The following is a 21,347-nucleotide window of genomic DNA, read 5'->3' on the forward strand; positions in this document are numbered from 1 at the left end:
ATGCATGTTATTTTAATAATTGGTAATAATTTAATTATGCAGAAAATATAACTTTAAAAGATGTTCTGGAATTGGAAATAGTGATGTGTTATAGTTCTTGGAATGGGAACAAGAATATTGAGATTGTTAATATAAAAGCTCTTCCCTTCAACCCATGTACTTATGACCAAAAATTTCCTATCAGAATTTAGCAAAATCATCTTAATTTTTGCTAGCAAAAATTTTTCCTAGTTTTTTTTTTTTTTTAATTTTTCCTAGTTTTATTCCAAAAGTGATGCTCTCTTTCAGAGTATTTTATAATGAAGATTATTCTCTCAGGAAGCTAATGTTTATACATGAACCCACTTTATCTTCATACTTACTGAAATAATTATTATAACTTCCTCTAGTGTTAGGCTCATGCTTCATCAGAAAGCAGAGGATTAGGTAGAAATTTATGAGAACTATGATGGTAATAAAAAAGCAGATTGTACATTCCTATCAGTGTATCACTATGAACATGTTTGGCAAAAGGACATTCTTACTTATCAGTATATGTTTTTTCTTCAAAAGTGCCTTTGTTCACTTAAAGTGAGATCTGGCTCCCTTTACTTCCAAACTGAGATCATAAAAAAGGGGGCCTAGACCTTGGTAAAATAAATAATATTTTTAAAGTATAATTTTAAAAATGCTTTTCAAAAAGACTATAAGAATCCCTAGGTGTTTATATACATCATATCTGGCCAGCTATTTTAGGTAAGATTACTTTTGTTCCTCAGAATTAGTCTTTTAAGTATTCTGCAACTCTACTGTTGTGTTATATTTTGTTTTGTTTTGTTTTCATTCAACAGAATTCTGATTTGGAGATATCTTAAGGAAAAATATTTACAGTACTGGAGTTCTTTGCCTTTTGAAGTTTTAGGAGGATTAATATTTTGAATAATTAAACATTATTATATCTCCTTAAGAGTTTTGTGCCAACAAGTGCTTTGTCCCCTAGTGAATATTCAAATAAGTAAAGTAATCAATAAGCTTTTTGCCTAATTGTGTTCTCAGTGAGTATTATTGCCCTATCTTTATATATAATGCAGTATTCATGAATGTAATTTAAGTGAAGAAACAAGATGATGGCCAACCTAGCAATGATTTATGGAATCATTCTCTGCTCACAGTATAGTTTTGATTGACAATATTAATGAGCTTTTTTAAATGAAATTGACTTTTTTCCCAGGAATGTTACTGGATTCTGTGGTTTGAACTTTTGACAGTTTCACCTCATAATCTAATTTGGTTGCTGAAGTTTTCAAAAACAGGAATTTTATTAAAAAGGAAGAAGGAAGAGAGGAATGAAAGAAGGAAGGAAAGAAAGAATGAAACAGACTAAGCAGAGCTTCTTTAGTAAGAAATAATAATTAAATGCAGACACTGTTTGCAGTTGGTTGGGTGTACACAGCTCTCTGGCAGGAAAGAAAAGAAAAGCCTGTTTCCTGTTCTTTAAGGGATAAGAATCACTGGGCACTGCCCCAGCTCTGCTTAGGGCTGAATCTAAGCAAAGTCCTGATTTTTAGTATACATAATTAGAGTTTATGGAAAATAACTCAGCTGCCAAAATTCCTTCCTGCCCAGGACTACAACCCCTATCTGTGGCTCTGGTTATCCATGTAGGGCAGTCAGTAATAGACATGGTCCATCCATGCTTGGGAAGGAAATGAGCTTTCCTCTCCTAATAATCTCCTGAGGTTGACAGTCTTAAAGATTATTCAGACATGTTCTGTCAACCTCAGTTCTATTTTGTATGGAATTTACCTGTTTGTGTAAAGTAAAAATAAAATACAGAGATCTCTGTAAGACCATACATGTAAAGTAAAAAAGACTGCCTGAGACAACAATATTTAAACTCGTGGATAGTTAATTGTTGAATGATTTGAGTAGAAACCACTGATGAAGATTTCACAAATTGTGTGAAGCTGATTTCCTGTTTGTCAGCTATTTACTGATTTGCAGTGATTAATATTTTTATGAGAATTTAAACTTGAAAAAATGAGACAACCCAATGAAATAGGAATTAATTTTAAGGTATATTTTCATTTATATTTGCTTTTAAACTTATACAATGTTCATGGGAAAGAATTGCCCATTTGACTATATTTTCTTACAGAGACAATGTGGGAAATATATATATATGGCCTACAAATTGAAACACCAAGGATTTATATGTTTCATCCAAATACTATTTTATAAGGATATACCTATAAACTAAGAAAATCAGTAGTAAACTATGAGTCAGTATACAAATTATTCACATAATATATATCTTTTGAAAGGTTCACCTGATATTTAAAGTGACATAAACCTGCTCTAAAATGGAATGTATTAATTTGAAATAATAAAGGAAGCTGAAGCTTAGAGTCCATAATAAATTCAAAAGAATAGCCAAGTATAGTTTTTCTGCTGTGGATTTATGTAAATTTAGTCAAACTGTGTATGGCATTTAACTTTTAGGACTTGGAAAAATATATGGTCTCTCCCACTTTTGAAAAATCCTTCCTGAGAGCATAAAATATTTTTATGTGATAATAAGCAAATATGATGAGTTTGTATGCTAAATTATAGATGTTTCCATTTGAGCTAGAATAAATCAAATTTGTTTTTAAAAAATAATTGTAAAAGCTATAAAATATATTAGTTATAATTAGATTCTTATTGAAAATAATATATTTTGGTATACCTAAAATACCCTAAGCTTATTGACAGTTTATTGAAAATAACCTATTTTGATATACCTTAGTACACTAAGTTGACAGGGGACACTAAAACTGAATGTACTCCTTTGCTGCCATTGACACTGTCTGTTAGTATGATTGTTTTTAAAAGCAACATGGCAGTAGGGAGGAATAATTAAAAAGATTGCCATGTTCTTTGGCCCAGTATTTTCACCCTTAGGAAATTATTCTCAGGAAACAATTCATTAAAGATGAACAGCTTTGGGGCACCTGGGTGGCTTGTTAATTGTCTGCCTTTGGCTCAGGTCGTGATCCCAGGGTGCTGGGATCTGCTCCAGACCAGCTCCCTGCTCAGCAGGAAAGTCTGCTTCTCCCTCTCCTCCTCCTCCTCTCTCTCTCAAATAAATAAAATCTTTAAAAAAAAAAAAACAAAAAAAGATGAAAAGCTTATCATAACATTGTCTATCATAGCAAAACATTGAAACCACTTAAGTGGCCTGAGCTGGGGGATTGGTTTACTGAATTGCAGTACATCAACAAAGCATAACACTGTATAGTCATTAAAGTGTGAAATGGGAGAAACCTGATTACTCTGACCCAGATATCCTGTACATTATGAATGCAACTCGAAAATATGTGAAAGATAATACATAAAAATGAAAATATAAGTGTGATTATGTTTGGCTTCATATTTTTGTAAATTGCTGTTTTGATGCCTGTTCAATTTTTTTTTAAGACAGAAAACAGCCGACTTTTTATATTCTATGAAATGCATTAGAAGTTTAGACCACAAAATTTAAAGCAAGCACGAAGGATTTGGGGGGACAGAATTGTTACATTTGTTTTATTAGTAAGAAGTACCTGTTACTTTTATTTTAAGAATTACATGGATTATTTATCACGACTATATGAGAGAGAAATTAAAGATTTCTTTGAAGTTGCAAAGATCAAGATGACTGGCACAACTAAAGAAAGCAAGAAGTTTGGTAAGCTTAGACACCTCAGCTCATTGTTTTCTAGTCCATTAAAAGTGGGTTTATTTATGACTAATAATTCTGAGACTTTTTAGAGCAAGGTGGAAGAAGATACAGTAGAATTGATGAAAAAGTAAGTCTAATGCATTGGTTGGATTTATAGGTATTTCATAGAACAAATATATCTGTAAATACAGCTTTTACTAAAATTCTGTACTATATGAATCTGATGGCAATTGTATATTCATCCCATAAATGGAAGGATCTATTCATAGGAAAAGCAGTTGACAAGAAAACGAAGTACAATCTGGTAGACAAAGTATTAGGCTAAGAGACACTTTGAGAGTTCAGTTTCCAACTTCCTAAAAGGCCTTTTTTAACAGTTGGTGGCAAGTCATTGATCTCTTAAGTCATTGCTCTTTACAGGGAAATGAAAGTGATTCCTGGCTTCTTACTTCTCACTGGCTATTTTGAATCAAAAAGAAAGTTTGTGTTTCCTCCCCTCATTAAGGGGTTATAAAACGTCACCCAAATTTCTGTGATTATACCTTATTTTTCCAAAGAGGTATTTTTCAAGCATGTTATTTTTTTGTTGCTTCTAAATGTGTTAAGTGGACAGAAACATTATTTGAAAAGATAACCAGTGAAAGTATCAAGTTGCGAGGAAGGGGATTTGTCGAGGCCACATTCTGCTCTTGCATGTACCCATCTCTGGAGTTCCTTTTGGATGGAGTTCTGTGCCTATTCAAGTCAAAACCTGGCCTTAAATGGCTACAATGTGTACTCAGTGTGTCTGCGTAGTTCCCCTTTAGAATAATGAGTTTAGCATTTGCTTGTTGAAAGGAGCCTATGCCCTGAGCAACTTCTGGTAATCAGGAAACAGGACTGAAATTGATAGCACATCTTTCCATTCTTTCCCTTTAGGACAGAGAAGACTGTCTTTAGTGGGTAATTATTTAGTAATTCATTGTTGTTGTTTTTTAATTCAACTCTAATATTTTGATTATACTAGTCCAGATTGTTGAAATGTTTTGAATCTGTGTACAAATATTTTAACACTTAGGTAAAGATACTGATAATAATCTTAGGACCATAGGCTTTTGGAAACAGAAATGCTAACTCATCCTAAAGGTTAATTGTTCTTAAACAGCACTGTGTTTATATCCTTGTTAATGTTTCACTGTGGATATGTTATGCTTTTTTTTAGTAAGCAGCATATTAATTGAGTTACATGTTTAATGTTTTCATTTAGTATATTTGTCATCACTTGTTAGTGAACCATTTTATTTTGAGAGAACTCTTCTAGAGTATATGAAAACTGGAGGTAAAAAGGACATCTTTCAAAAAATTATTTCCCTAGGAGGTTATTAATCCCAGTATCATAATAGTTTATCAAGCCTAAGGTTCAGTTGAAATAAATGACATAACAAGAATGTAATTTAAAACAAGTATAATAGGGATCCCTGGGTGGCGCAGCGGTTTGGCGCCTGCCTTTGGCCCAGGGCGTGATCCTGGAGACCCGGGATTGAATCCCACGTCGGGCTCCCGGTGCATGGAGCCTGCTTCTCCCTCTGCCTATGTCTCTGCCTCTCTCTCTCTCTCTCTCTCTATCATAAATAAATTTTTAAAAAATATATTTTAAAAAAATAAAACAAGTATAATCGTATCTTAATGGTATCATTGCATTAACCTGAAAATTAAATTTTCCTTTTCTTCCCCTTGAGAAGTTTTTAAATTATCTCATTTAAAATATTTTTAAATTAGAAGTTTAGAAGGCAAAAAAAAAAAAGAAGAAGTTTAGAAGGCACTTTTATAGTTTTAAAATAGCATTAAAATCACATTTCTTCTTATGTATCAAATAGTAAGAGAGTAATTTGTGATGCGTGGTGGCACTAGAAAATCATAGTTTCAGTTATTTTGATATCATCAGCTACAAGAGAAGAAAAACTAAATAATAAACAATTCAGAGGACAAGTTAAATACACATGACTCAAATTCTAAATATGGTAGAATGAAAAAATTTTTAAATCTCTTTTCAATTATTCAAATTGTGTTTAAATTAATTTTTAATAGACATTATAATTAAAATAGAAACCTGAAATTTTGGAAAGTTAACTTGTCTGTCAACCAAAATGAAATAATTGTAAATAAAATTTAAATTTTTTTGGTTTTTATTTGCTCTAAAAATCCTGGGACAGAGATGCTAATAAGAATAGAAAGTCAGATTAAAAGCACGTTATAAAAGGAAATGTAGGGGGATCCCTGGGTGGCTCAGCGGTTTAGCGCCTGCCTTTGGCCCAGGGCGTGATCCTGGGGTCCCGGGATCGAGTCCCGCATCGGGCTCCTGGCATGGAGCCTGTTTCTCCCTCCTCCTATGTCTCTGCCTCTTTCTCTCTCTCTCTCTATGTCTATCATGAATAAATAAGTAAATAAATCTTTTAAAAAAATAAAATAAATAAAAAGAAATGTATAGTCAGCATAGTCATAGAGATTCAGGGGAATACTCTTTGATCCACTCTTGACTATCACTTTACTTCCAGTAATTCAGAATACTGTTAAAATACCAGCAAATGGGATCCCTGGGTGGCGCAGCAGTTTGGCGCCTGCCTTTGGCCCAGGGCGCGATCCTGGAGACCCAGAATCGAATCCCACGTCGGGCTCCTGGTGCATGGAGCCTGCTTCTCCCTCTGCCTATGTCTCTGCCTCTCTCTCTCTCTCTCTGTGACTATCATAAATAAAAATAAAAATAAAAAATTAAAATACCAGCAAATATCTTTTCTTTGTGATAAGGTCTTTATGTACATAATTGCCTTCTTTAATTACAGGTTTGCTTTTATAAATTCAGAGGCAAGCCCTCCCCCCCCCCACCATGTTTGATATTTTGGTGGGGGTTTTTTTCTCCTTGTATTCTCCAAATGTACTTAATGAGATGGCAGGCAAAGGAAATTTAGAAATTATTTTTTAAATCACCAATTTTTTTCTTTCTATAGCTAAGACACCATACACATACTATTTCAGTCCCTTAACATATGCATTTATGTAATTACTGCCTCCCTTGTAGTTTTCCAAAATCTTAAAAGTGGTACGTCAAAATTATTTTTCATTTTGTATTTCTCCACTAAACTAAGAATCTTGTTGATTCCAAAAGGAATCTTGAGTACAAGACTGAATTCAGTGCTGGCTAAAAGATTCATTTAATAAATATTAATTACCTATTATATAATAAGCACTGCTAAGTATTGAGAATGAAGCAATAAGCAAAGACCCTATCCTCATAAAGTTTACAGTCTAGTGGAGATTATTTAAAGATATTTAAAAGGTTACCCGAAGAGGCACCTGGGTGGCTCAATAGGTTGGGAATCCTGCTCTTGATATCAGCTCAGGTCTTGATCTCAAGGTCGCGAGTTCAGGCATTGGGCTCCACACCCAGCATGGAGCCTACTTAAAAAAAAAAAAAAGATAAGCTGAATATTGTTGCTGATAAATAATATAGCTTTGCTGAGCTCCAAATTATAATTAATTGGCACTATTTTAGTAACTGTATTCTTTATTAGATACCAAAAAAAAAAAGTGTATAAAGTGTCATGCTCTGAAACTGGTGAACTTAGTCTAGTGACACCTTAAGGCCACCAGGAGGTACTATTCAAATTGACCAGCTAGTAGCTCTAGTGCAATCCCTTCTTACCACTTTAATGTCTAGCCTTGGCGTTTCAGGCTCTCTTGAGCTTAATATAGCAAGGGCTGCAAAGATATACATATCCGTGGCATGACAAGTTAGCAGCTTTTACTTGGGCTATTCCTTGAAGTTTGGCAGGGATTTTGACAGTTGACACGTTCTCTATTTTTAAAATATTTCCAGGTTATAGTTATATTCTTTAATTTTCTCTTTCATTCTATAATTTCTTTGGCTTTCACATTAACTTCTGATTTGAGTTTAGAATGTTTCATAAGATGATCTCTACAATAGATCTAATAAATATTATAGAGAAGTTTTAGAATAAAAAAATACCAAATGACCCTAAAATTGCTCAGATTCCTATATTAGGCCTGTTCCTTTGGCCTTACCCTTCCATCTACCCATCTCCTGATAATTAGTATTTTGTTATATACTTTGCATTGTAAATGTTCATAAAGCCAGTTACTAAGTAGTTCTGCTTGATATTTTGAAATGATCATAAAGTCCCACTCATTTTTTATCAGATGTCATATAATATTGTTCAGTACAATGGAGACTCCTCTCAGGAGTTCTCAGGACGTGAGATTGTTGATGTACTTAATGTCTAAGTCTACAACTTCGTTCTAATAAATTCTCACTTTATTAAGCTTTTACTTGACCATATAATCTCACTCATATGTGAAATTTAGGAAACAAATGAGCAAAGGAAAAAAAAAAGAGAGAGAGACAAATCAAGAAACAGACTCTTAACTATAGAGAACAAACTGATGGTTCCTAGTGGAGAGGTGAGGAGGTGGGTGAAATAGGGGATGGGAATTAAAGAGTACACCTATTATGACTGAAATAAAATAAAATAAAATGACTTTTTAAAAATTTTAAAAACACTTTTACTTGAACTGTTTTGATTTTTTTTTTTCAAAAAACAAGACTTAAAAATGTAGTCTTTTAAATTTTAGGTACACTAGCTTCATAAACTTAAAAAAATCATTTAAAAATATTGGGAAAAGGGCGGACAGATATAAATATTTTTACCTGAATTTTTTAGTAGACTAGTAAAGTTTTTTCTCTCAGAATTTGTCAAACAGTAGCAGACCAACTAAACATATGTTGCACCTCTTGTTACTTGATGCTCATGGTTCTTTGCATGTGTCTTTTAAACTAGAGCTTTAACTTCCTCTTGTGCATGGTTTGTGCAAATTGCAGTTTATTAACTTGTCTTTGTCTTTGATGCTTGCAACCTAATCCATCACAGCTACACTGCCTCGAAAAGAAAGTGCTGTCAAACAGGAAACAGAGAGTGAGTATGCTTAGTGTATTAGTAGGTATTCTCAATGCATGTTTGTTTAATGTCTAGAAATTAGTTTTTGTCTTGAAAAAAGTTACACCAAAAATATTGATTGACAGGTTCAATGAAAGAAAACCAACATGATGCTAGTGGTATGGCTATATTCAAGAAATGTAATTAGAAATATATGGTAGGTAGTCAGAAATTTATGAAAAGGCTTAACCGTTAAACTTCTGTTTTCAGGCTGTGTTTAGATACTACAAAAAATTCTTTGAAAAAAAAAGAAACTGTAAGAATTCTTATAGCTATGGTCAGATTTTGTATAATGAAATCAAAGTTTATCTTTAATTGACCTTATTAGATCTTCATGTCTCTTCTGACCATCAACAAATAATATAGATTAACTGAGAAATATCTTAGAAGATTAAAAGAATTGTTTATATTTAATTCTGAATAAAAATATTACATTCTCTTGTAAAAATGGAAGCCTTTTAATTCCTTGATGTATGTAGAATATTCAGCCACATTCTTCCATTTTTCCTCAAAGATGTCTCATAATATATAATTCAGGATGTATTTATCATATTTTAGTTGTATTTTGAATATAACAAGTTTTAAGGGTGTTTTTCTCTTCATTTTGTTTAGTTTTTAAAGAACTGTAGTTAATCAGTTCGTTTACTGAACAGAGCAGTAACAAAGTGGAGTTTCGGGGTTCTGGAATGTGTTAAGTTGAATCATAGTAATTGACTTTTTGTAGGGCAAGAATGATCGAGTACTAGCAGTTTTGTATGGTTCAACCCAATATTTTCACTTAATGTGGAGGCAAGTAATATTGGAATATGGCTGTTTTCTTCAGAAATTAAAAAAAGTCATTAAAAAATTTAAGAAGTCACATTAGCTAGTACACTAAGGAGTCATTGGCCTTCATCTGTATTTATGTCTTTTGAGTAGGAAGGAAATCTTCCATCTACTTTAGTCTGGAAATATCAGGTGACTTTGATGGTACTGGGCCAGGGCCAGGTATAGATTATGAGACCCCTTTAGTCCTATTCTGTAGATCTGTGTAGTTTTCACTATTCTTTACAGTATGCTGAAGATGAGGGCACAAATGCTGATGAGAGAGCAGGACACTCTACAGCCCCCCCACCCCCACCCCATGCAGTAGACTTGTGCAATGACTGATATGAGCACTGAAGACGAAGACAGTAGAAGACAGCCCTCATTTACGCTATGGGTCTTTTGTCCATGAAGGTCACAACTTTCAAAGTTCTATTATTTCTTAGGTCTTCATGGAAGTTCTGGGAAATTAACTGGATCTACTTCTAGTCTAAATAAACTCAGCGTTCAGAGTTCAGGGAATCGCAGATCTCAGTCATCTTCTTTGTTGGATATGGGAAACATGTCTGCCTCTGATCTCGATGTTGCCGACAGGACCAAATTTGATAAGGTAAAATAAAGGAACAAATATGTCTTAAATATTAACATTCGTTTTCTAACAGCAGTTATTGCTTTAAGTATGTTTGAGGATTTGGGCTTTGTTGACTCTGAATTAACCATATCTTACTTTTGAATTCTGAATCTGAAAAAAATACTAGTCAGATGGCAACTGAATTGTGTGTTATCAATTCATTGATATAACAGCTTTATTAGAATTTATTATAAATCATTACATGAAAAAATAAATAATTAAGTGCTTGCATCTCTAAGTTCTTTGAGCCAACTACAAAGAAAAGAGGAAATAACAGTTTTTATGAAGCTAAACTGTTCTCTGCAATGCATTAAGTTTAAAAAGTTTATCTCTGTGTTCCTCTTTGCAGATTTCAAGTGAATCATTATTGTAAGTTTTATTTTAGGTATGCCTGGCCCTGTTAAGCCTTGATACTTCTGCATCATCCTATCAATCTTGGAGTAGTTGCTTTTGGGATTCTATTGAGATTATAGATAAAGCATCTATGGTCCCTACAGAAAAGTGAATTAAATGTGGCAGTTTTTTAAGCATTTGATGCAGTTCATTTTTGTTTTCTTCAGATCTTTGAACAGGTACTAAGTGAACTAGAGCCCTTGTGTCTGGCAGAACAGGACTTCATAAGTAAATTTTTCAAACTACAGCAACATCAAAGTATGCCTGGAACTATGGTATGGCTCACATTTATTTATTGGCTAATATTTATGATCTGTAGTATAATTAGCCTAATTAATTTATTGTCACAATTTCAATATCAGAAGAGAAAAAATAAAAAATTCACAGTGTAAGGATTTTTTCAGTAGTTTTTATCATACCAGAAGATAATAAAAAAACAGTGATAGTTAGAGTTTGAGCATCAGATTTAATACTCTAGACTGTCCTCTAAATTAGTGAGGGGAAAATGTTTGAATTTACTTTGTAATAAATATTATTCAAAAAGCAATTTTAGCATAAAGAAAAAATATAATTGCCAAAAAAAAAAAAGATATTTCAGTGTATATACCATGGTCTAGCAAAAAAAAAAAAAAAAGAAGAAGAATTGAAGAAAGAAACAAGCCCCAAATCTGAATCTTTCCTATGTCTTTGTTACTAACTAGCTATGAGACTTTAAACCAATTATTTAATCCCTAGTTTTCTTTATCTGTACAATGAATATAATAATCCCTATTCAGCATGCCTCTCAGGTGGCACAAATGTAAGAAATGAGAGACTGCTGCAATATTTTGAAAAACTTAAAAGCACAATGCAAATAAAGTGATTTTTTAAATTAAAGTCATCTTGGGATGCCTGGCTGGCTCAGTTGATAGAGCATTATGTCTCTTGATCTTGGGGCTATGAGTTTGAGCCCCATGTTGAGTGTAAAGCTTACTTGAAAAAAATATAAGGTCATCTTAAAAAAACTGAGTCAACATATAAAAAGCAATCATAAAATGAATTTGCTGTTATAGATGATGGTGGTAGTAAGTTGGCTTGTTAGCCTAAGAATTCTTTTAGGACTTTATTTATTTATTTAACAGAGAGCACAAGCAGGGGGAGCACAGGCAGAGGGAGAGGGAGAAACAGGCTCCCCACTGAGCAGGGAGCCCCTTGCCTTGTGGGGCTCCATCCCAGGACCCCGGGATCATGACCTGAGGCAAAGGTAGAGGCTTAACCAGTTGAGCCACCCAGGTGCCCCTCTAAAGGTTTTTAATAGCATTTTTTTTTAATGCCAGAGTTTTATTTGAATGATTAATGAGATTTCTTTAATTTTTAAAATTCTCTCTTAAAAGTTGTTTCTGGGTTTTTTTGAGCTACCTTCCCCCCATTCCCACAGCCCCTCAGAGCCTTCTGTAATTTCTCTGTCTACACTTTCCCTTCATGGGACATACAAGCCTATCTTCTCAGCCCACAATAATTCTCAGATAAAATCTAAGAACAAAACATTTTATAAACATTCTTAAACAACATACTAAATTATATAGTTTTATCAGTAATACTACCTTTAAAAATCATTATTTTTCATAATCTATTCTCTCCTAGGAATTTTAAGACTGAGCAGGCTTTTGCTATATAAACTAGTCAAATTGTTGGTCTTTTATTATGTAAAGTACCTGAATAATTTTTGCAGACTGAAGCAGAGGACCTCGATGGAGGACCATTTTCCCGGCAACATAATGCTGGTGTGCCACTGCCTGTTTCATCTGAGTATGTATTTGTTACTATCCGTTGTTTATTTTGAAGGGAAGAAGGAGTACTGTTCACTGAGGAGCCAGATGATTCTGGTATTTTACAACACTCAGAACACTGACATGTCTGCCCAGTGCCTTAAAGGTCTGAGTTGAAATTCGTCTGACCCTTTAGCTCTTTTTTGCTGTAGTGATCACACACACACACACACACAAAAATGCAATCAATTTTAATGTTTGCTGGTAAGAAGTAGCATTTGAATTGCAGGATATTTCTCAGAAATTACAAAGCACATTTCAGGATCCAGCTTTACACATGATATAGTTATATTTTGAGTAATAAAACTTCAAAAAATATTTTTATGTTGGAAACTGCTGTATGATGAAATTGTTCATCATGAATGGACATTTTTAATTAAGATATAAAATTTTAGTTATTTTGTGTATATACTGTAGATTAAAGTTAAAAATAAAGATTAAAGTTACAGAAACCTGTAATAAATTCCTATACTTTGTGTGTTTTCTGAACAGGAAAGATATGATCCGTCAAATGATGATTAAAATATTTCGCTGCATTGAGCCAGAACTGAACAACCTAATTGCATTAGGAGATAAAATTGATAGTTTTAACTCCCTTTACATGCTTGTCAAGATGAGTCATCATGTGTGGACCGCACAAAATGTAGACCCTGCTTCTTTTCTGAGTACGACATTAGGAAATGTTTTGGTGACTGTCAAAAGGAACTTTGACAAATGCATTGTAAGTTTGTTTTTTTTTAATCACTTAGAATTCTAATCATTGCAAAAAATAGGTAAATGTATTTAAATCAAGAGATTTCCAGTTTTTCATTGGAGGATCTACTATTTCCATCAGAGTCCTGAAGCAGAGTGTTGGCTGCAATTTATGTGAACAGAGTTAGTTGGGTGCTACAGTGGCAGCCATTTCCCCTTCTGTACTTTGTATGAATCTTGGCAAGTTCTGGAGTAAGTGGCACTGAGGTAGCAGCTGCTTGAGAGGTCTACTAGGTGACTGAAATCTCAGTTAACTGATTAGTGATCATAGATCACATAAAACAATTGAAACTATCATTTGGATTTATTGTTGTTCTTTTTTAAATATGTTCTAATAGGAAAATTAATAATTGGATTATTTTAATTGTTTAAATTATTGACTTAATTAGTTGTTTTAGTTTACTCACTTAATAGCATTAATTAATAATTATATTGCTTTGTTTTAAGCATCCATTGTTCTTTGGGACACCTGGGTGGTGCAGTTGGTTAAGCATCTGACTCTTGGTTTCCACTCAGTTTGTGATCTCAGGGTCCTGAGATGGAGCCCTACATTGAGCTCTGGGCTCAGTGCCCTCCTTCACCCTCCCAAATAAATAAATAAATCTTTTTTTTTTTAATTCTTTTTAAAAAAATAGAGAGTACATTTTTCATATAATAACTTCCAGCAATCATTATGTTCTTCCTTCTAATAAGAAAGAAAAATCATTAACAACTTTATTTTTGTTCACTAGGTTTTGGTAAGCTTGTAGATATGATTTGGGCTGGGCCAGGTTCTAAAATCAAAGCTCCTAGTTAGTGTGTAAAAGTGGATGTCTATCATCTGAATATTTCTACTATGTAACTTCCAAGTTATATCCAGCTCTTGAATATCCATAAAATAATAGGAGATAAAAATATTAAGGGCAGTTAAAATCCACATCATTTTTATACTTTTGGAAAATATTTATTGAGTTTTTAGAGTATAAAGGCAATCTACGTTACCTATAGAAACCTAAATGTCACCTCAATAGACTTGTTAGTCCTCTCCTTACCACATGATTTCTCTTGGTATTTGAAATACTATGAAATTTGACCCTTATCCTCTTCCCTCTCCCACCTTCTCCGTTGGTGATACTAAACCTAGAGGATCTGACTGCAAGCTGAGAACCAAAGGGAGAATGAAGAGTGGCCAAAGGCTAAGATAATGAGTCCCATGTGACCCAGTACGAACACTAAATCATGAGACACTGTACATTTCCAGACTATGAAGGCTTTGTTGCTTTTATTAGTAAAATATAACTTTATATAATACCTGTCAATCCAACACAACATAATTGTTGAAAGTATAGGATGTAGTATCAGGTAGAGGTAGATGTGGGTTCAAATAAAGTGCTTATTAGCACACACTGCCTTGCATAGAAGTAAGGCCTTAGTGATAGCTCATAATGGTGGTGCTGCTGCCGCCGTGGTGGCAAGTAATAATAGTTTATTAAAGAATGTTCATGTTATTCAAGACAGAACAGTGGAAAAACAAAGTAAAATTAACTTAGACAAAGGTATAAACTCAGTATTTTCTCATAAAATCTAAAGTATTTTTCTTTTGTCACTAAAGGGACATCTCTCTGTGTCCTATTTTAACTCCTGTCTTCTCACAGCTTCTGGTGATAGTGTGTACTCAGTACATTTTGGTATTTGGGACAAGACTAGGATCTAAGGCATGCCTTGAAAAGGTAGTGAATGGGCTTGTTTGTATTGACCCAAAAGCATGAATGTCAGATGGCTGTAGCAAATGGAACAGATAGCACCTGAGTTTGGTTCTTTCACCTAGTGGCCAAGCTCAGAGTATCTGCTGTTCTTCAAAGAACACAACAAGACTAAGGAAGCTAGCGTAAATTGTGCTAGAGCTAGTTAGAAAGTGACGGGTGCCTGGGTGGCTCAGTCTGTTGAGTCTGCCTTCAGCTCCTGTCCTGATCCCAGAGTCCTGGGATGGAGCCGCACATGGCGCTCCTTGCTCAGCAGGGAGCCTGCTTCTCCCTCTCCCTCTCCCTACTGCTCCCCCTGCTTGTGCTCTTTCTCTATCAAATAAATAAATCTTAAAAAAAAAAAATTAAGAAATCAAGTACTACCAAGTTGGGCCCATATATTCTAATCTGCATTTAATTTATTTCCAAAATTCTTCACACTATAGTGATATGAATTTGTGCTCTTAAACCTTTGAGAATGATATGATTTGGTTAAATTGCCATGGATAAGGGATGGATAAGTAATATAGTGATGTGTGCCTTGCATCCAACTTGTAGTCTTAATCACTGAATAACCTCTATGTCGAGTAATCTGCTGCAAATAATGCATACATTGAGCTTGAGAGAAATTTTGCTTTTATAAGATTTAGTTCATTGATGGCTTTTCTTTTGAGAGAAAGAGCATACACACACGTGTGTGAGTTGAGAGGAAGGGGCAGAGGGAGAGAGAGAGAGAGGGAGAGAATGTTAAGCAGGCTCTAAGCCTAGCACAGAGCCCAACACAGGACTCAGTCTTATGACCCTGAGATCATGACCTGAGCCAAAACCAAGAAGCCAATGGCTAACTGACTTGAGCCACCCAAGCACACTCATGGCTCATTTCTTAAATAAATGCATTGTTTTTTTCTTCTACCAATTACAACCAAGCATCATTTAGGATTATTTTTTTTTTTCATTTAGGATATTTCCTGTTAATGTTTAAGTATATTCAGGCTATAATTATATCCTGTGCATTTAAATGGCGCACTGAAGAAAAATCCTCATGTAGCTTAATAACAGCCATAGACCAGCATTCATAAATTAGTGCTTACTGTATACCAGGCACTGTTCTAAGCACCTTGCACATATTAACCTCATCTGATCTTCACAACTTCCTCTCCTCTACATAAGATAGATTCTGAGGGGTTGTGTTATTTTTCCCAGGTCAACAGTAAAGAGTGATGGAATTAGTATTCATACCCAGTCTGTTTCCAGCACCTACAGTCTTACACTACCCTCTATTACTGCATCCATTTTTACTTCTCACAATTACCAATACTGATGCAGTGGAACACCTCATAGTATTCTTCAGGTTCACTTGGTCCACACTACTGCAATAAAGCAAGGATCACAATAAAGCAAGGATCACAATAAAGCAAGGAGTTATTGAAATGAAGTTAATTCAGATGAATTTTTTGGTCTCTCAGTACATATAAAAGTTATGTTTATATTATACTGTAGTCTATTGGTGTTCAGTAGCATTATGTCTAAAAAACAATGTACATAACTGAATTTAGAAATACTTTATTGCCAAGAAATGCTAAGCATCATTTGAGCTTTCAGTGGGTCATAATCTTTTTGCCGATGGAAGGTCTTCACTCCATGTTAATGGCTGCTGGCTGATCGGGGAGGTGGTTGCTGAAGGTTGGGTTGGCTGTGGCAATTTCTTAAAATAAGACAATAATGATGTTTGCCCCATAAATCAACTCTTCTTTTCAGAAACAGTTTCTCTGTAGCATGCAAAGATATTTGATAACATTTTGCCCACAGCAGAACTTCTCTCAGAATTGGGGATAATCCTCTCACACCCTGCCACTGCTTTGTCAACTAAATTTATGTAATATTCTAAATCTCTTGTCATTTCAACAGTCTTCACAGCCTCTTCACTAAGAATAGGTTCCCTCTCAAGAAACCACTTTCTTGAGCATATGGGTGGCTCAGTGGTTGAGCATCTGCCTTTGGCTCAGGTCATGATCCTGGAGTCCTGGAATTGAGTCCTGCATCAGGCTCCCCACAGGGAGCCTACTTTTCCCTCTGCCTATGTCTCTGCCTCTCTAATTAATTAATTAATTAATTAATTAATTAATAAAAAGGAAACTACTTTCCTGACTCATCCATAAGAAGCAACTCCTCATCTATTAAAGTTATATCATGAGGTTGCAGCAATTCCAGTCCCATGTTCAGGCTCCCCTCCTAATTCTAGTTCCACTACATCTGCAGTTACTACCTCTACTGAAGTCTTGAACCCCTCAAAGTCCTCCATGAGGCTTAGAAACCTGTTCATGTTGATACTTTGACCTCTTCTCATGAAACACAAATGTTCTTAATGGCATCTAGAATGGTGAAATGCTTTCCAGAAGGTTTTTACTTTATTTTGCCCAGATCCATCAGAGGAATCACTACTTATGACAGCTTAGCCTTACAAAATATTTTTCTTAAATAATAAAACTTGAAAGTTGAAAAGACTCCTTGATCCATGGGCTGCAGAATGGATGTTGTGTTAGCAAACATGTAAACAACATTAAATCTCATTGTCCATCCCCATCAGAGCTCTTGGGTAGCCAGGTACATTGTCAATGAGCAGTAATATTTTTAAATCTTTTTTTCTGAATAGTAGGTCTCACCAGTGGGCTTGAAACAGTCAATAAATCATGTTATCAACAGCTGAGCTGCCATCCAGATTTTGTTGTTCTATTTATAGAGCACAAGCAGAGTAAATTTAGCATAATTCTTAAGGGCCCTAGGATTTGGGGAATAGTTAATGAGCATTGGCTTCAACTTAAAGTCACCAGCTACATTAGCCCATAACAAATGAGTCAGTGTGTCCCCTGAAGCTTTGAAGCCAGGCATTGACATCTCTAGCTTTGAAAATCCTAGATGGCATCTTCCCCCAAAATATGGCTGTTTTGTCTATATTGAAAATCTGTTGCTTAGTGTAGTCATCTTGATTAATTATCTTAACTAGATCTGAGTAGCTTGCTGCAGCTTCACCATCAGCACTTGCTCCTTCACCTTGCACTTTATGTTATGGAGATGGCTTCTTAAACCCCATGAACCAACCTTTGCTAGCGTCAGACTTTTCCTCTGCACCTTCCTTCCCTTCTCTCAGCCTTCATGGAAAAGAGGGCCTTGCTCTGGATTGGGCTTTTTGGCTTACGGGAGTAGTATGGGCTGGTTTGGTCTTCTATCCTGACCTCAAAACTTTCTCCATATGAGCAAGAAGACTGTTTTGCTTTCTTATCATTTGCGTGTTCACTGGAGTTTTAATTTCCTTTAAAAAGTTTCTTGTGCATTCACAACTTGACTGTTTGGCACAAGAGGCCTAGCTTTTGGCCTGCCAGCTTTTCACACGCCTTCCTCACTAAGCTTAATCATTTTTTAGCTATTGATTTAAAGTAAGAGGCATGAGACCCTTTCTTTCACTTGAGCACTTAGAGGCCATTGTAGGGCTATTATTTTTTTTTTTATAAATTTTTATTTATTTATGATAGTCACAGAGAGAGAGAGAGAGAGGCAGAGACATAGGCAGAGGGAGAAGCAGGCTCCATGCACCGGGAGCCCGACGTGGGATTCGACCCCGGGTCTTCAGGATCGCGCCCTGGGCCAAAGGCAGGCGCCAAACCGCTGCGCCACCCAGGGATCCCCCATTGTAGGGCTATTAATTGGCCTCATGCCAATACTGTATTTCAGGGAATAAAACTGTTTCTGGACCTAAGCAGAGGGAGAGAGCTGGGGGAATGGCTGATTGATGGAGCTGTCTGAATACACACATTTATTGATTAAGTTTGCCATCTTATATGGGCACAGTTTGTGGCACCCCAAACAAATCACTGGTCACAGATCGCCATAACAAATAATAATGGAAAAGTTTGATATATTGCCAAACAGTTACCACAGTGTCACATGGACTTGCCAGTGCAGGATGGCCACAGACCTTCAATTGATAAGAATTTTTTTTTAATTCTTTTAATGCAGTATCTGTGAACTGTAATAAAGTGAATTGCAATAACAGGGGTGTGCTGTAATAGTTAAGATAGTATCAAATGGTTGACACTACTCCATGGGACTTGCTATACTAATGCCTGTAGCCTACAAATCACTACTTTTTTTTTAAGCCACATGTCATGATTTTCAAGTTACATCCTCAAAATCATTTATGAAATTCTAGATAGAAGTAAAAATGTTTAGTAGTATTTGGCAGTGTAATTCTAACCTAGGTCCTGTGAGAAGTACACAGAACCATAATTGAATTCATGAATCTTTTTGGACCCAAATATCTAGGTTTTGTCTATATGAGACATCCCTTTTGTATTTTGTCACCATCATCCACAAGCACTGTGCTGAAATAAGTAGAGTAAGTAGAAAACGTAACTAATAGATACATGGCAAACTATATAGTGTATACCCATTGTAGAAATGCCTGTTCTCCCTCTCTGTTTTTATATCCAGAAATTAAAGAACTGGTCTTTCCAAGCACAGATTTTAGGCTAATGAAAATTGGAAATGACTATGATTCCAAACTTGGCCACATGGCCACCAATTAGAAATAACCTAGAGAAATCCTGTGCATGCTCTGGTATCTACTCTGCCTTAAAATGAACAATTGCCTTATACTTCTCTTTCATGAATAATAGAACTATAGCTTGTTTTCGCTTTGAACAAAAACTTGATTGTAGCTTGTTTTAAATAATTTAGCTTTTTTCCTCGACTTTATTTTCTTAAAATATATGTACTTTTGAAGCACTCGCCAGTTGGTTAAAGCTTCTGACTCTTGATTTCAGCTCAAGTCATGATCTCAGGGTTGTGAGTTCGAGCCCCACATTGGGCTACATGCTTAAGATTCTCTCTCTCTGTCTCTCTCTGCCCCTCACCCTCTTTCTCTCTCTGTCTCTCCTTCCCTAACAACAAAAAATATATATGTACTTTTTAATATATAAAAATAGTGTTTCTTAGTTATCCCTATTATATTAATCTATAATTAGTAAACATCCAAAATGTTTGAGGTACTAAATTATGTCCTGCCTCTATGATGTATATGTTTGCTTATGATTATATTACTTATAAGTTGCTTGGCTATTTCTCCCCCTTGCTTTCTGCCTAACTGTAGAGTAACCAAATAAGGCAAATGGAAGAAGTAAAAATCTCAAAGAAGAGTAAAGTAGGAATTCTTCCATTTGTTGCTGAATTTGAAGAATTTGCTGGACTCGCAGAATCGATTTTTAAAAATGCTGAACGTCGTGGAGATCTAGATAAAGCATATACTAAACTTATCAGAGGAGTATTTGTTAATGGTAAGCTTTTGTTATGTTCTAAAGAATTTTTTCATTGTTTTCAGTATTTATGGTAACTCAAGTTGGAGGATATGTGTATTATTTTATAGATATGTTTATTTTCCATATTCTGTCGTCTTTTTTAAGTTTTCTGAAAGTAGATATTTCTTGAACCTGAAAAATAAGCAGTACATAAAACCTATTCATATTCATCAGGAACCACTTCTGTCTTAAGGTTCATTTGGGATTATCACTATGCAAAATTGGAATTCCTTTTTTAATCACAAAAATTGACCTTTTTAAAAAAATTTTTTCAATGTTTTTGACAAAATGAAATACTTATTACACATTTAATATATCTCAGGTAATTGGTTAAGATATAAGGAAGTCCTATATAATCAAATAATGACAATGAATAAAATAATAGAAAAGAAAGAAAACACATGAAAAAAGTTCAACTTTCCTACTAAGGAATATATATTGGTTTGAGTTTATCAAACAAAAAAAATTTTTTTAAAGATTTATTGATTGATTGATTGATTTATGATAGAAAGAGAGAGAGAGAGAGAGAGGCAGAGACACAGGCAGAGGGAGAAACAGGCTCCATGCCGGGAGCCCAACACAGGACTCGATCCCGGTTTCCAGGATCGCGCCCTGGGCGAAAGGCAGGCGCAAAACCACTGAGCCACCCAGGGATCCCGAATAAAAAATTTTTAAACTTAAAAGAATGAGATTTTACATTTGCATTTTATCAAGAGTCTTCTGGTGATGATAGACAGTGATGTGTATGTAACCTTAAGCAAATCAGTTTGCTTCTTTAGGCCTCAGTTTTCATATCTGAGATATGAAAGGTTCTAGACATGAGATTTTCACACAGAAGATAGGTTAGTGCTAAAATACTGTCTTCTGTGTCAGATCCCACAAGTAAGTTACAGAAAGAATATGATGTGCCACTTAGTTTGAAATAAATGATCTGACTGCATATATTCATGAATTTTATTTTTTTTTAATTTTTATTTATTTATGATAGTCACAGAGAGATAGAGAGAGAGGCAGAGACACAGGCAGAGGGAGAAGCAGGCTCCATGCACTGGGAGCCCGACGTGGGATTCGATCCCGGGTCTCCAGGATCGCGCCCTGGGCCAAAGGCAGGCGCCAAACCGCTGCGCCACCCAGGGATCCCTATTCATGAATTTTAAAAGCTAAAATAATTGACAGAAATTGGAATCATCTTACCAATTACATATAACATTTTCAA

The 21,347-nt window shown here is 34.9% G+C and overlaps 1 protein-coding gene across 8 annotated transcripts in view; it reads left to right on the plus strand.

Moving 5' to 3' along the window:
• Positions 1 to 21,347, plus strand: part of EXOC1 (exocyst complex component 1) — a 60,306-nt gene that overhangs the window by 31,176 nt on the left and 7,783 nt on the right. For 4 of the 8 annotated variants that reach the window (XM_041725771.1, XM_041725775.1, XM_041725772.1 and 1 more), the window contains 7 exons: positions 3,583 to 3,688; positions 8,605 to 8,649; positions 9,921 to 10,084; positions 10,666 to 10,773; positions 12,210 to 12,286; positions 12,799 to 13,027; positions 19,927 to 20,110. In XM_041725771.1, the coding sequence (XP_041581705.1) occupies positions 3,583 to 3,688; positions 8,605 to 8,649; positions 9,921 to 10,084; positions 10,666 to 10,773; positions 12,210 to 12,286; positions 12,799 to 13,027; positions 19,927 to 20,110 (913 nt within the window). Of the gene's footprint in view, positions 1 to 3,582; positions 3,689 to 4,600; positions 4,625 to 8,604; positions 8,650 to 9,920; positions 10,085 to 10,665; positions 10,774 to 12,209; positions 12,287 to 12,798; positions 13,028 to 19,926; positions 20,111 to 21,347 lie in introns of all 8 variants that reach the window. The other 4 variants (XM_041725774.1, XM_041725778.1, XM_041725779.1 and 1 more) reach the window with 2 other exon arrangements.

The sequence above is a fragment of the Vulpes lagopus genome, chromosome 12, assembly GCF_018345385.1.
Source record: "Vulpes lagopus strain Blue_001 chromosome 12, ASM1834538v1, whole genome shotgun sequence".
Taxonomy (NCBI): Eukaryota; Metazoa; Chordata; class Mammalia; order Carnivora; family Canidae; genus Vulpes; species Vulpes lagopus.